At 35.8% G+C, this 17,247-nt stretch overlaps 1 protein-coding gene across 1 annotated transcript in view; it reads right to left on the bottom strand.

Annotated features, from left to right (window-relative positions):
- IRAG2 (inositol 1,4,5-triphosphate receptor associated 2) overlaps positions 1–17,247 on the bottom strand; it is a 127,872-nt gene that overhangs the window by 65,647 nt on the left and 44,978 nt on the right. Inside the window, exons 8-16 of the mRNA XM_027035758.2 lie at positions 17,144–17,194; positions 13,879–13,956; positions 11,591–11,647; positions 10,072–10,131; positions 9,910–9,974; positions 9,094–9,193; positions 7,287–7,418; positions 6,447–6,548; positions 5,109–5,272 (exon numbers count right to left, since the gene is read on the bottom strand). Of these exons, the coding sequence (XP_026891559.2) occupies positions 5,109–5,272; positions 6,447–6,548; positions 7,287–7,418; positions 9,094–9,193; positions 9,910–9,974; positions 10,072–10,131; positions 11,591–11,647; positions 13,879–13,956; positions 17,144–17,194 (809 nt within the window). The remainder of the gene's footprint in view (positions 1–5,108; positions 5,273–6,446; positions 6,549–7,286; positions 7,419–9,093; positions 9,194–9,909; positions 9,975–10,071; positions 10,132–11,590; positions 11,648–13,878; positions 13,957–17,143; positions 17,195–17,247) is intronic.

Raw genomic sequence — 17,247 nt, 5'->3', positions numbered from 1 at the left:
TTCCTTCCTTGTTCTAATTTTGATCTTAGTTCTTCTTCTTCTGGTTTCTTGAGCTACAAAGTTAGGTTGTTAACTTGAGATCTTCCTTCTTTTTAATGTAGGCACATTTGTCACCATTCACTTCTCTTTTAGTACTGCTTTTTCTGCATACTATATATTTTGATATGTTGCACTCAATTTTGTTTGTCTCAAGGTATTTTCTAATTTCCCTTGTAATTTCTTCTTTGTGGTTTTTCAGCAGTGTGCTAATTTCTAAATATTTGTGAATTTGCCAGTTTTCCTCTGCTATGATTTCCGGTTCTATTCCACTGTGGTTGTAAAAGATAGTATAATTTCCATCTTCTTAAATTTGATAAAACTTGTTTTGTGACTTAACATGTGATCCTGCAGAAAGTTCCATGTGCCCTTGAGAAGCATGTATATTCTGTAGCTATAGGGTAGAATGCTCTGTAAGTGTCTGTTAGGTCCATTTAGTCTATAATATTCAAGTATGTTGTTTCCTTATTGATCTTCTGCCTCGATGTTCTATCCATTATTGAAAGTGGTGTATTTAAGTTTCCTATTATATTGCTATTTATTCCTTCCATTCTGTCAATATATGGTTTATATGTTTACATGCTCTGATACTGAATGCATATGTATTTTTAATTGTAATATCTTCCTAGTGAACTGATCCTTTTTATCACTGTATACTGCCCTCCCTTTGTCTCTTGTGACAATTTTTGACTTAAAGTCTTTTTTCTCTGATATAAGTATAGCCACTCTGACTCTCCTTTGGCCAGTATTTGCCTGGAGTATCTTTTTTCACCCTTCACTTTCAGCCTATGTGTGTCCTTACATCTGAAGGGAGTCTCGCAGACAGCATATAGTTGGATCTTGTTTTTTAATCTATTCAGCCAGTCTATGTCTTTTGATTGGAAAGTTTGTGTACATTTAAAGTAATTGTTGATAAAGAGGGACCTTTATGACCCCTTTTTACTGTGACCATTTTTCATTGTTTTGTGTCTTGAAGTTCTTTTGTTCCTTTTTCCTCCCTTGTCTTCGTGTTTCTTTCTTTCTTTCTGTCTTTTTTTTTTTTTTTTGATTAATAGTTCTTGACTCCTTTTTCTTTTGTGTATCTTCTACAGATATTTTCTTTGTGGTTACCATGGGGCTTACATAAAATATAACAGTATTTTAAGCTGACAACAACTTAACTTCAATCACATACAAAAACTATACTTTTACATCTCCCCTCCCCCCCTTTGTTATTGACGCAACTCACAAATTTTTATTGCGTACTTTAACATATTTTTATCATTTTATATACTTACAATTTTTAAACTTTTATAATTCAGTGATTTGCTTATCACTGCTATAATATTACAGTATTCTATATTTCTCTCTCTCTATATTTACCTTTACCTGATCTCATTGAACATCTTTATGACAGTTATTTTGAATTCTCTTTGAGTAAATCATTTCTCTGATTCAATTAGTGACAGTTTTTGGAGATTTTGCTTCTTCATTTCTTCTGACTCTCTGTCAGTATCGTATCTGCACTTCAGAAAAAACAACCACTTCTCCCAGTCTCCATAGCCTGGACTCATATATACAGGAGAAAACCTTTATCAATCAGTTTGGGCAGAGTTCTGGGGGCTTGCAAGTCTTCATGCCAATTCAAATCACCATTATCATCCTTATTGGAGCCTAAGTGTCTAGAGTAACATTGCTCTAAGATGGGTGTGACAGAAGCCAGTCTTTTAGACACCCCTCAGAAAAGTGATCCTATTCTTTCCTTCCCTAGGGAGAAGCTAAGATCTGGGGTTTTTCATCTGTTTTCTTTGTTCTGAGCTAAGGGACTATGATGAGTACTTGTGTGCTAGTTCCACCTGCCATCACTGTTCTTAGTGTCCCCTAAGTGTCTACAGTATGCCCAGTTCCATCTGCACTTTGAGACAGTTGAGTCAAAAGCCACTATCTTGGCAAGTCCTCAGAAATGTTGGAATGTGGACACACAGTCTGATTCTTTTCTCCCCAGGGAGAAGCCGGATGCTGGGGGATTCCTTCTGATCACATGGTCCTATACCTGGAGCAGGAATGACACTGACAGGGTATCTAGAATTTTTCTACCAGCGTTGATGTGGCTGGTTTCACATCCACCCAGGTGCAGAGCCTCCCAACTAGTTTCTGAATTTCTCAAAAAAGTGAATTTGTTCATGTATCACTGTTGAATCAGTATATCCCATGAGGGAAGGAAGGCCCAGGGCTTCCTATTCGACCTTCTTGCTGACATTACCTCTTCCTCTTCTTCCTCTTCCTCTTCTTCCTCTTCCTCTTCCTCTTCTTCTTTTTAAGACATCAGTTTTACCAACTTTTCTCTTTTGTAATAGTCTAAGCTCTCAAGACTGTCCATTATCTTCCAAGGGAAAGCAAAAGGATTGTAAGGACCAAGAGAAATCCATATTTAATTACAACTTTAATCATATATATTACATATATTTGCACCTATAGTGCACTTTGTGATTAAGTCTTAAAAATGGCTTTTAAAGAATTAGACAGTACTAGCTATTAAAGATATTCAAGAGATTTTAAATCTTTGAAGATGTTTCTTCCATAGTGACTTGCATTATTATGTTAAGATACATAGTATCAGCTTTGAGTGTGTTTTTAAATTCAGTATCTCCTTGCTAACATGTCCTAATGCTAAATCTTGATTTCTACTCCTGTCATCTGATTCTCCCTGAAACTTCACTATCCAAAGAGAACCCCATTTACCTAGTTTTCAGAAAAAAAAAAAAACACAAAAAAACAACAACAATGCTGTAAGTCAAGGATGACTCTTTTTTGTATTCCCACATCAAATTCATTAGCATGTAAGATCTGACCCATCCTCAAAGTTTGAATCCAACCATTTCTTATCTCATTGCTCACCCTGACTCATGTTATACTCCTTCACCTACACTATTGAAATAGTTTCTAACTCAGTGGCTCAAACATGCAAGCTCATTAAAACCTCAGGGCCTTTGCACTAGCTAATTCCTCTGACTAAAACCCTTCCCAGATCATCTCTTAGCTCATACTCTCACTTTGTTCAGCTATCTACTAAATTTACCAATCACAGACAAGGCTTTACTGGCCCTTCCTTCTAAAATTTGGTCCTCCTGCCCCATCATTCCTGGTCTTCTTATTCTCTTAATTTTCTTTATATCACTTACCACCATTGCCTGGTATTATAGTATATAGTTACATGTTTATTTGTTCACTCTTTGAATACCTTAAAAATACTAGTTTCATGGATGCAGAGGTTTCTGTCTTAGTTAATTTTCTAGCATTTAGAAAAATAACTGACAAGGAGTTGGCAACTGGGTGTTGCACAAATGACATATTTTACACTCCCTGAGACCTTCAAGAGCAGTTTTTCCTTTCATTGCCTCTCCTTGACTCATTCAATTCTTTCCATTCCTCAGTACTTCAGCCTATTTATTTTACAACAGAATGAAAGCCTTCTCCTTCCCAGAAAACAGCCCCTGAGAGTTTACCTTTAATAAATATTTCTAAACATAGAATTCTTACTTTCATCCCCACAAAATACTCCCTACTCATAGATAAAGCTTACTCATTTAAAACTTATAGCCAAATCATTTTTTTGTGTAGCCACTAAATGGTTTTGTCTATTTAAAATTATATCCGGAAGGCAGGGGTTTAACCAGTTGGGCTTAACCTGCTCAATACCAGGTTCCCAGAATATTTTTAATGAATATTTCATCCAATTTTAACAAGAGGATGGTAGGGGATTAATAGTTGAAAGAACACGGGTTTTGAAGTTACACACATTTGGGTCTGATCCCAGCTGCCACTTAATAATCCCTCTTGGGCAACCTTGAATGAATCTCTGAAACTCTCAAGATAAATGAATGTCAAATTGTTAACACTACATCTAACACAGTAAGCTCTCAACAAATTTCACCTATTGTTACTTAGTTGGGCTGCTTGTGAGTCTTATAGAATATAGAAGATTCACTTATTCAGAAATGACTCTCTCCAAATAGGTCTTTGTTGCTAAAAAGAAGAATTTTGACGCTCCCTTTTGTGGAGATGTTATCTGTGTAAGGAAGCTGCATATCCACTTAACCCACACACCACTATGGGGAAGTTTGGGCTCCCTGCTTCTTAGGGAGAATAGATGATCATTTTCTTGAGAGAGCTCCTTCTGGTATTAACCTCTTTCTGGTATCTAATTTTCTTATTGGGGTGGGGTGGGGTGGGAATAAAACAGTTTATTCTGGCTACTTTCTTCAAGCAACTTTGGTCTCTAACTACATTTTTTTTTTATCTTATTCAAATTCACTACACACCCATGTTCATTCACTCACCAAAAAAGCATTTCTTAAGGGGATTCTTAGTGTGGTACTAGCAGATATATAAATAGTGGTCAACAAAAGATGTTACTGGCTGTCCTTGTTTAGTATGTGGCTTACAGAGGGCACAAATTTCAAGAATTTGGTGAATTAAGAATTAAGGTGAGAGTAAGATAGTAAATTATTTTACATTTAGAGTCCTCTATTCCCTGACTTCTCTTACTTGAAATATAATTGACTAGTGCCCAGTGCAATAAATACATTGTATACTGAGGCAGAAAATGAAGCCAGATGGGACAGGAGTCAACAGACTCAAATTCTTCCATTAATAATAGACTTCTTTGTAGATTTCTCATTAATAACCCTAAGGTCTTGACCAATTCGCTTTAAATCTTTATGCTTCAGTCCTGTGTAAAATTGTAAGGTTTTACTAAATGATCTCTGAAGTCCTTTCTGATTAAGAGAGTTCTATATTCTATAATTCCAATTTTCTTCTTTAGGGAAAATAACTCCTTATACAATAGGTTTCCACAAATTTTAAAGTTCACTATTTGCAATTTATTGCAATATATAAGTTGAATATATTTATGGCAATTTTATGCTACTTCATAATTCAAAATTATCAGACAAAATGCCTTCCTTGAAAGAGTGAGATCATCATCTGAAATCAATGCATACAACTTGAAAAAAGTAAACTGAATGCCATGGTACAATCCCAAACGTGTCATTATACAAAGCATGGGTTTCTTGCAGATAAATGACCATCACCTGGAAAGGAATTCTTTTCTGAAATAAAAATATTCCAGCCTGAATCTCTTCAAAATCTCTATTAATTTGACAGATTCTTTATCAAGAGATTTTTTCTGGCTTCCCAAGGTGTTCAGCGTTAATATGCAAAGATTTAGTTTCTCTTCCATTTTATATTTGACTTCCTACAAGAAAAGTCACAAAACAAACTCCACTATTTCAGTGTTAAATATAAACAAATGACAGGCCATTCCCATCTCAATAGTATTCATGGTTATTAGACACTAAACTTCTAACTGAACAGATACCAAGTCTCAACTGTCCAAAGATTATTTTTTGGACCCATTATCTCAATTTAACAAGTACATATTGCGTGCCTATTATGTGACTAAAATTGAGCTTTCTTAATATAAGTGGTCCCTAACCATTTCATCAATCATCACAACTGCTTTAGAATAGGATGGGGCAAGGAAATGCAATGAAATCAGTATTTGTTTATTAGCATACTCAAAAGCAATTAAAACAAAAAAAGGTTTGTCAAGGGGGTTGAAATTAGTATTTCAGAGTCTTCAGAGTTCACTTCTTGCTTGAGCTTAACTTAGGAAACTTATGGATGTTAGCAAGTTGTCTGGCAGCCAAGAAGTAGAGATAATAAGATAAAAGATAAGGAGATTTCTTCTTTGATGATTCCTTTATAACCAAACAGGAAATAGTTACCTAAGTTCTCATTTTTCCAATGTTCTGCCAATTTCTGGTATAATGAAACTATCAGAATCTCAGGAATAACATTCCTTTGCACAATAATTATTCCATCAAATTTAAGCAATTTTAATAAGTCAAAGAAAAATTCAAGCTTAGACTAGCAGTTCTCACAAGATTCAAATAAAATACTTTTTCCATTCAATTATTTTATCCTGTCTCTTTAATACATATCACACATCCTCACTCTCATTTTTCCCCTCATGTTCATGCACACTTATCCTCACACACACATCTTCATGCTCTGCCATCCTTTTCCCTACTCTCACACATACTTATTTTCACACTTACCTTCACGCTCTCACACACTTACCTCATGCTCTCACACACTTATGCTACCCTCATGTTCACACACACTTATTCTCACTCTTAGACACACTTACCTTCACCCTTACACACACTTATCCTCACCCTCATACTCTTACTTTCACCCACATGCACATACTCACACACATCCCCAGACATTCACTCCATACACATCAACAGCCCGAGATAGCAGAAAATTACATAAAGTCTTAGAAATGATACTGCATATAATATTACCTGGTTTAATAAAGCAGAAGAAAAAATAGGAAAATCACAAACACATAAAACACTTACAGTAAGCTTGTTCTCCCACTTTTTTTTCACAGTAAATTCTGGATCAGTTACCCACTGTAGAGAGCTATCCATGAGGGTTTCAACTTCAGAAACTTCTTTGTGCTGAAAGAATTCCACATGTTCAACTGGGAATTCAGGTGAAAGGCATATGCTATTATATAAGAAGTAATTTAGACCAAAGGTCCTCTATAGATAATTAAGACACCATACACAGTTCTTTCTCATTTAATGCCACCCATGACTTTCCTTTATCCGGGGATATTGCCATGTGTAAATGCTAACTCTTGTCAGGTGCTGCATATATGCTGAATTCATACAGATAGAATCATTTTTTTAGACAAAACATGCACATTTTTATTCCTGTCTCAAATAGTAGGAAACAAGCATTTTCATGGATTTCTTTTTCCACTCTTTAAATACTACCTGCCATACGCTAGGTACTATGAAACGGTCTAGAAATACCAACGTGAAGGTAAGATGTTTTCTTCCTCTAACCATCTCATTTCTAGCCAAAAATCAAAATGGAATAAGAGGTACTACTATTAGCCAGAAAGAAACTGTTCACTAGATACTATGTCTTCAGTCCTCTGATATTAATGATTAGCCTGTAGGAAAAATAAGTTCGAACAATTTATAACGAATGATCAACCTATTTGTCCTGATTAAGCCAGAACTGGAAGATCATCTTCGGGAAGGTTTAAGAAAAATCTCTTTTCATAATAGGATTAATTTGAATCTCAGCAAAACACAGATATGCCTGTACTCCACAAACATACTGTAGATCAGCTATCTGCAAATGTTCGTAGCCAGTGAATCACCACAGTACATGTTACACAATACCAGCTTTTGAAGGACAGCTGTGAATTCCACTCCCTTTTGTTCAAATTTTCTCAGTAATAGCATTTCTTGGTCCATCAACATATCCAGAGATGACAAACTGGTGAAACTGCACTGCCACTCAACTTCATTGTCCTGAAACAATTATTAAAGTGTCCACAACTCTGTCATTCTAAGAACATTTTTTTATGCAAATGATATTCATGGGTCAATATAACTGTCCCCACCAAAGAGTGCTAGTTGTTTTATAAAATCCTCCTACGTTACCGAACAACAGCTTACATTTTCTTTCTAGGATGGCGTCAACTTAACATTTATTCATTCTTAAGGAAAAACATTTATTCAATAGATAACATTTACATGTGGATAATATAAACCACTATGGCTCTAATTTAAGAAAATAGGGGAAGGTAAAGAAATACACAAGAAAAAAAAACTATAGGGAGGGTGTTCAATAACCACCACCACAAAAAACTAGTTTCTTTTGTCTCCTCCTTTCATAAAAGTCACTCTCAGATGATGTTTTCCAAAGGATAATTCTTATGGTTCTCCTAAAGCATCCGTCTCCTATCGTATTTTTGATACACAACCACACCACATTTAACTTCCTTCTTGTTGCCTATTGGAAAACATTTCAAGAGCTCTTATTTCTACACTTCCTAAGCCATTAGAACGATAAACCTCAGAGCCAGAACTCTGCCAGCTGCTTAACCCCTGTTTAGAAGTATAGAACTTTACAGGCTGGCATCTTGACATCATTATCATCTCAGAGGACTGCTGTGGCAGATTTGCCACCATTTCATTCAGTCTGGCAGTCTGGCCCGGTTTCAAAAACACAGTAAGATGATGAGTATTTGAAACAGAATGTCAGGAAAGCACAGCCCTCAGAAGAATGTCCAAGGCTGCCGGAGACAGCTTTAGATGAAGGCAGCATATGTTGCCCCCGGATCCTTGGCAGGAGAAATTTAAACAGCATTTGCCCTGAAGACATTTTTCCTCTTCTTTCAAGGTCATGTCACAGCTGTCAGGAGGAGGACATTCTGACATATCCATCGTCCACAGACATGGAAAGCCCATCAAAGTGGTGAAAAGAAAGCAATTTGCTAACAAAACATTTCCTAACACAACAAGCACAGACTGGAAAGTACAAAGGAGTAAAAATATAGTCTTTGGGGGGTGGATCTCCAACATTTCATCCCCAAAAAGGCTTTTGATAATTTCCTCCCATGCTGAAAAAACTGGGTCTTCCTAACAGAAATTTTTTAAAGTAATAATTCATTTGCATTTTTAAATTAACCAAAAACATAAAAATGCTAATTTCTGTTCAGAATGTAATAATCAGTGCCATTACATTGGGATGCTACAATTTCATTTTAGAGCAAAGAAATTTCATGATTTTTCTAAGCATCTTTATTTTTGTCAGATACATTTATTTCGGGGGGTTAGGGAAATACCTAAAGATAGTTCATGGATCTCTATCATTATCTTCAGGACCCCAGGCCCGGGTATCGGCACAGGTAGTTTCTCCTAAAAAAATATCAAGACTATACAGATTTCTAAAGTCTGGATTCACTGAACACATGCTTCTTCAATCTTAGCCTTAACCTCACTATGATTTTCAGTCATAACGTGAAAAAGGTCCATTTTTTTTTTTCACGCTAAGAGACTTTAGGTTTGGATTCTAAAAACATTCAACAGATTTCCTCAAAATATCACAGGTGCTCTTCAGCAAGCTTGGACCTTCACCTGAAGTAAGCTATTGTATATGGTCTTATTTTATGAAGTTTTGCATTTGATGATAATTACCTACCTCTGCAGATTGAGCAAGAGTGAGTTCACAATGTAAAGATTTTTCTTCTTCAGAGATGATACTATTACACTCTTCACTAACATTCAGCTGGATCCCATTTCTTGAAAAATGAAAATAATAATCCAGTCCAGTTAGATGTGACTATGTTATAAGTCACCCAAATGGGGTTTATCACTCCAGTAAGCCCTCATGTGTGCCAAGGATTGTATAAGGTACTTAGTAATAGAGAGAAATAATATTCTCTGTCCTCCAGGACCAGCACAGACTAATGACTCTAGGCGGCTGTAAACAAGTAGGCCATGCTTTTTTTTCCTCTCTTTTTTTAAGAACTAGAGCCAATAGTTAAAAATGAGAAAATCTAGATTTCTGGCTTTTCTTTTAAAAATCAAAAGATGCAGCTACACTGGGCCCATATATTCTTGATTCGCTGGCCTTCATCTGGGTAATACACTTTTCTCAGTTGTCACTCTTCTAAATGTGTGCACTTATCCCAAATATTTTGCTCACTTTTGATATCTGTGTGGCTCCTGTAGACTCCTGGATAGCATAGTGTGCATACTTAAAAACAATTATAAGATGATGTATGTTAATAAAGAGGTAAGAACAGCATGCCATGCATGCATTCAAAAGGATTGCTTAATCTCAAAGTAAGAAAAAAGCATGGGTCATGGAAAACTGAGAAGGAGATCTATTGCAGAAAAGGAGAGAAAAATATCATGAATGTGGCACAAAGAATTGTACATAGCTCAGCAGACCAATAATGCAGGGTGGAGGCACATGAGAGAGAGAAGGCTGGTGAGAAGTTGCTCTACTTACAAGATAAGTTCCTGTTGCAAGTGCTGTAATTCATGAGCCAGTTTGTTTTTATCCCCTCGTAAATTCTGGAATCACATACAACATTAGGCTGTACGTGTTACTCTAATGGGGGATTTACATTTAAACAACCCCACCTTGCAAACTGTGAGATTATTATGGTACCTCTATAATGTTTCCATATTCTATGATGGTTGACTTAAGTTCTTCTATACTTAAATCCTTCTGAAAAGCAGAAGAGAGAATACCAAATACATGTATGAGTCTACCAAATCATATTTAGATTCTCAATCTGAGCCACAGAAAAATTGTAAATGCTCAATGATGATGAGACCTTCTACCAATCTTATTTGAAAGCTGAACCAGTCTATGTTTATGATTAAAACCACATAAAAAAAGTATGGGACAGCAAGGTAGCTATACCTAACTGGTGCCGTTATGTTCTATATTTGCCTGGTTCCGTGGAATCAAACTCTAAAAGGTAATTCTTAAGCTCAAGTCAAAATTATATTTACTATCATAACAGGAAAAAAAATCAGTCTACCTGCAAATGACTAATGAATTATTAAGGCATCCAATTTTATCCAGTTCAAATGATATCTGTTAATCATAGTTTTGTACTCTAAGACCAGAAGGTACAGTCACTGTCTGACCTATAATTTTACCTCATGATTAACATAGTGCCTGGCAAATGGGAAGTGCTCAATCAATACCTTATGAATGTTGGGCAGAAATGCAAAGTGGTAGAAAGACCAGAGTTACAGAGGAAGTGAGAAGCCACTACAACAATGCACTCTATGGAGACAAAGAACACTCACAATGAAGACAGAAATTTGGTACAATATTCAGTATCTTCATCAATGTCCACAATTCATAAAGGATTCCTTTGAAACTTTGTAACAGAGAAACGAAAAGGAAATACTGCTCTTTATTCACTTCCTCCATGTTGGAAGTTTATTACTTAGATTGTGTCCTTCCTATGTCTCTTAAAGCTACCATAACCAGCATCTCTGTAGCCAGCATCTTTTGTTAATACATAGGTCATGATTAAGGATACAATGATAAAGAAAATCGTGTCTATCTACCTATCAATCAAATCAATCTAACTAGGTAGAAATAACTGGGGAATATATTCTTCTTGTTCCCTAAATGCACACTCATTTACGTTATTATGAATTAAAACTACATCACTGGGGCACGAGGGTGGCTCAGTTGGTTAAGCTTCCAACTTTAGCTCAGGTCATGATCTCATGGTTCATGATTTTGAGCCCCACATTGGACTCTCTGCTGACAGCACAGAGCCTGCTTGGTTTTTTCTCTCCCTCCGTCTCTCTGCCCCTCCTGCACATGCACACACACACTCTCTCTCTCTCTAAATAAATAAACTTAAAAAAAGACTACATCACCGTATCTAGCCAGTAACTGGTAATTGGCACACGAATATTACATACATGGATGAATACCACCCAAACTTAGGATATGTTAAAACTTATCCCAGATGACAAAGTCTGTATTCTTTGTTCAGAAGAACATTTTTGTGAAGTATTATAGAGGAAAGTCCTGTGATAGAATATTAGAATCAGGTACTCTAATAGGGGTGAAGTTACACAAATGACCATCTCCTTTATGATTTGGGGAGAGCTAGCAAACCCCATGGGACTTCATGGGCAGGGACCATACCAACCTTCTGCAAACTTGCATCTTTATTAAGCAAAGTGTTCTCATATATGTGTAACTGCATCTGAAAAGAGACAAGTTTCGGGAAGGCCACTGGGACATTGCTTTGGTAAAAGATAATGCCATAAAATCATTCCAAAAGGGAGACATGTTTCTCAAGCACCTTTAACGGGCATGTGTTTCTTTATAAACAACTTTCACATCAGCCTCATGACAACTCGAGAGGCTAGGGCTGTTGCCCTCACTTTATCAGTGAGGAAGTTGAAGCTCAGCACTATTAAAAGACTTGCTCAATGTCACACATGGTAAGGGACAGAACTGAGCCTATAATATGAATCTTCAGCTTTAGTCATGTGCCCTTTCCACTATTTTACACTTTATATAATAAGAAGACCAATAGAGTCTTCATTTTCTTGGTGAAAATGGAAGTCTAGATAGAACATGAACACAAATTCTATGTCAACATATAAAAGACCCTTCCTCTTGGATAACAAGTATTGTAGAAACCCACAGATGATCTAGCAACATAACCTAAACTTGCCAAAATCTCATTAGTTAGATTGCAAGAAAAAAAACTGTCTTTTAAAAACATAGTTTAAAAATGTTCAAGATGTCTCTTAGCAGAGTGAATATTAGAATATATTGGTTTATTGAAACCAAAGGCAAGTTTGTTGGCAAAGTCTTCTAAATATAATTGACAAGTATGTATACTGATTAAATTGAAAACCTAGAAAAATGATCATCATAGTCAGAAGTAGAATCATCCCTTAATCATATATATTTGATATCCTTTTAGGTACTTTCACATAATCTTCTCATTTGAGTTTCCACCAAGCTTGGGGATTAGGTAGAAAATATCACAGCCATTTAGTAGGTGAGAAAAGAAAGACTTAAAAGAGGTTAACTACTTGCTTGAGGTCATAAAGCTTTTAAGTAGAGAAGACAGGATTTGAACCCATGTCTTCTAACTCTTTCTACTAGTTTATGACAGTTGTGTTTTCCAAAAACAGTCATTCCTAGAATAAAATTAATTTGAATGTCTAAACTATGAGATATATATATATATATATATATATATGTATACACACATACCTACAAACATGAAATTTAAATATATCATTTCACACATATACTACAGCAAAAAATATTATTCAAATAAACTATTAAGATGACAATAAGTAGATATGAATTCCTAAATTTATTAATAGTCTTTAGTTTCCTGATAAGAATGTATGGAATACATAACAAAATATACACCAAATATAGACTTTTTAGATGCAGTTTAGATAAAAAATCATTTTTGTAGGTTATTATCCCTTAATTCAATCAAGGATACATTTTCCCAGCACTTGTTTTATGCATTATGAAGGTATAATAGCTGAAATATTTGATGATTGAGGGATTTACAAAACCAGATACCCCTCAATTAGAAAATACCATTATAATAAAAAATATAAATAGTTACAAGTGTTGGCAAGGATGTGGAGAAATCTGAGCCCTCATGCATAACTGGTGGAAATATAAAATGGTGCCAGAAGAGAGTCTGGCAGTTCCTAAAAAGGTCTAACATAGTTATCCTATGACCCTGTAATTCTACTCCTAAGTGTATACTTAAGAGAAAACACATGGACACAAAAATGCATATACAAATGTTCATAGGAGCACTGTTCATAATAGTCAAAGAGTAGAAACAGCCCAAATGCTCATCACCTGATGAATGGATAAATAATACGTGGTATATCCATAAAATGGAATGTTATCCAGTAATAAAATGAAATAAGGTATTGATATATTTTATAACATGAATGCACCTTGAAAACATGTTCAGTGAAAGAAACCAATCATGAAAGACCACATGGTGTATATGATTCCATTTTATTGAAATGTCCAGAACAGGTAAATCTGTATTATAGAGACAAAAAAAATCTCTAAAGTGGTTGTCTTAGGGTTGGTGGGGAATGGGAGTGACTGCTAAAGGAATTTCTTTGGGGATGATAAAAATGTTTTAAAATTGGTTTTGGTGATGTTTGCACAACTCTGTGAATATACTGAAAACCACTGACATATCATTTAAAGTGGGCTAATTTAATGACATGTGTGTTATATATCAGTAAAGCCATTACGAAAAAAAAAATAGAAACTGTGTTTTATATACTCTAATTGAGACATTTTGAGGAACACAAACTTCAGAATTTATAACCAAAGGTTATTGTGTCGATGGGTCATATACACCTTGATAAAGTAATATTGGTTTGACAAAAGAAAATATTTTACCAGTATTTGGGAAGTGCTTACTTGGTGCTCAGTCTCAGTTTTAGACAATTCCTCAATCTTCTTTTCCAATTTATAGATATCCATAATGTTCTTAGTATTCTGGGTAAAAGAAGATAATATTCTTAGATTTAGACCATATAAACAAACAAACAAGCAAACAAACATCACAAAGTCTTTTTTAGGAAGTGGTATTTTCATCATTAACATCACAATTCATTTTAAACTAAGGGAAAAACTTTAGACTTTATCCAAAAATAACATGATCCTTTTAACATGACCATCCAGGGGGCACCGGCTCAGTTGGTTAAGCGACTGACTCTTGTTTTTGGCCCAAGTCATAATCTCACAGTTCATGGGTTTGAGCCCCACAAAGGGCTCTGTTGCTGACAGTGTGGAGCCTGCTTAGGATTCTCTCTCCCTCTCTCTCTCTGCCCATCCCTCACTCATGCACACATGTGCACTCTCTCTCAAAATAAATAAATAGACTTAAAAAAAATTAACATGACCATCTAGGGATACTCTTGAGAGTCCCTTATCTTCCATGCCACCTTGGCTGTGCACTCCCTGGTCACATCTTCATCTTCAAACCGGTCATTCCCAGAAAATTTGACCCCCTTCTCATTTTCATTGTGAGCATCTCACTCTTTAACCACCACTTCTTTCCAGATTACTTCTTTGAGAGCCAACAAACCTTCAGTCCCCACTGAAGTCTCCAGTCCATTGATCCTACCACCTTCTCATTACCCTTCCACTTTCCTGTGAACTCAGTTGCCTTTTCACTCAGCTTTAAATTCTTCCATGGTCCATCATTATAATCCCTCCCTTCCACTTCCCCTCAATTCCTTTGCTTCTCGCCCACTTACTTCTTAGTATTTGCTTAATTTCTGCTTGCTACCCACTCCCTGTCAGCACCTTTTCAGATAAACATTGTTAAAGAAAAATACAAATGAACCAACAGATCACACATTCAATTTATAATTTTTAACTTCAGTGTTTACTGGTGATCAGATCATACAATCCTAGTCCATTCACAGGGCCACTGGCCTAAATCAGGGATCTGCAAACTACACCCACTCTCCCACCCCACCCCTGCAAGTCAACTCCAGCTGACCACCCAGTTTGTAAATAGTTTTACTAGAACGCAGCCATCCCTATTTTTTTTTTTTTTTGCACGTTGTCTGTGGTTGCTTTCATATGACAATGGCAGAAGTGAGTGATGGCAACAAAGGCCTTTTAGCCAGGCAAGACTAAAAATACTTACTATGAGATCCTGTACAAAAAGTTTATCAACTCCTGGCCTATTTCATCCTTTCTCTCCTTAAACTCCAATACCTCCTCCAGCTTCCTCACTCTCAGGTGATGTCTTTTCTTTTATCTCAGTGAGACATTGGAAACAACCAGAAGAGAGCTTCCATATCACCAGAACATATGATAAATATCCTTGAATGTTTTATAAAGTATTTGTTGATCTAACACTTCTCTCTACCTCCACTCTAACTGCTTCAGTCTGAGCCTCCATAAACTTATGCCTGCCATGTTACAAGGTCCTCTTAATTGGTCTCCCATTTCTTCCCTTGCCTCACTACAGTTGCTTTTAAACCCAGCAGCCAGAGTTATGTTGTTAAAATAGAAATCAGATCACATTACTCATTTGCTCAGAACTGTCCAACGGCTCCCATCTCAATCAGTGGAAACAGCCAGAGTCTGTCAAAGCCTACATGTGCCTCTGTGGGTGGGTCTTGCTCCCCACAGCTCTCTGCTGTACCTATTGCTGCTGTTTCCCTCCGCTCCAGCCAAACTGGCCTTGCTGTCCTTCACAAAGAGCAGGCAGACTAAGCCTAAAGACTTAGAGCTTATGGTTTCCTCTGCCTGGAATGCTCTCTCCTGATAAACCTTGCATTTTTATTAAGTGATTAACTTCATAGGGCTACTTTTTCTAACTACTCTAGTTTAAATTGCACTGTCCCACAATTTTGTTTTCTGCTTTTCTTTCCTCCATGGCACTAATCACCACCTAGCATGCTAGTTCCACATGGACTATTCTGCTTAAGCTTATCTCAACACCTAGACTAGTGCCTAGCACATGGAAGTCTCCCAATGAATATGTGTTGGTTGAATGAATGAATGAATGAATGAATGGAGTGAATGGAACTAACCACCAAACTATTGCGCTGTTAGTCTTCACAATATATCAGATTTTTACCACCTAAGGAATCTAGTAATGAATCTAGTATATGCCTTTTCTAATGCAAATCAGTATTTGCAATGTTGTTTCATGTTGAAGGGTTCCAAAACTTCCTCCTTCTATCTCAGTCCTAAATTCAGTTCTGTACAATTTTTTGATGTTAGTCAAACATCTTAAATACAAGGAGAAAAATGTCTTTCACTGGGAACTTAATTGTAAAGCACAGACTTCATGAAAACCTGGCCTTGTAGCTAAACCATGCCTAAATCTAATGTAGGATTTCTTGACATTTAATCGTTCCTTTCCAATCCACTATAAAATTGCTTTAATGTCCAGTTGGCCCATATTTGGAATAACTCTCCATCACAGACTGTTCATCACAGCTTAGTAAATATTCCTGATAAACTTATAAAAAGCCCAAATAAAAACTATATATAAATTGACATTCAAGAGGTACTTATAGAAAATTTTCCTCCAAAATAGTACCTTACTAGTAGCTTTGGTACCTGTTGTTTCAATGCTTTAATTCTGTTGCTTAGAAAACTTATTTCATAGAATTTTTTAGAGATTTTACTAATATTTCCTAACATATATGAAGTACATTATGATTCACCAAATAGCTTCATATACATTATCTCAATCTCCAAAATAACTGTAGGGAATATGTATTATTAACCCAAAAAAGATAGATGGCTTTTCCAAAGTCAGACTTTCAGACCTAATGCCTGAATCTTAGACTCAAGACTTTTGCCACCTAGTTCAGTAGAATAATAATGGGAAATTATTAGATAATGTCTACATTTTCCTTCTTGATTTGTATACTTTTTATATGGGTTAATTTCATTTCATCTTAAATTTGAATTTCTAAAACACCATTTCTTCCACGGATAATTATAAAGGTAATAATGTACTTCTATTACAGACATGAAAGTCCTATACATTCTTCCTCACTTGCCATTTGACAACAACAAAAACTGATCTTTGGTTCACAGAATCCTAAATATTCAGATAATTTCTATTTAATCCAGGGTCAGAACTCATGCTTGTATGATTTCCAGATGTTTATCTGTGCCTGTGTTTAACAATTTCAGCATACCTCACCTCTTCTTGGAGAATCCGAATCTTAAGAATCAGAGCCCGGTTTTCTGTCTCCTGATTCATTAAGAGAAAGTAATTAAAAAATATTTAGAAGTTTATGGAAACAC

This window comes from Acinonyx jubatus, chromosome B4 (assembly GCF_027475565.1).
Source record: "Acinonyx jubatus isolate Ajub_Pintada_27869175 chromosome B4, VMU_Ajub_asm_v1.0, whole genome shotgun sequence".
Lineage (NCBI taxonomy): Eukaryota > Metazoa > Chordata > Mammalia > Carnivora > Felidae > Acinonyx > Acinonyx jubatus.
This window is presented reverse-complemented; position numbering and strand designations above follow the sequence as displayed.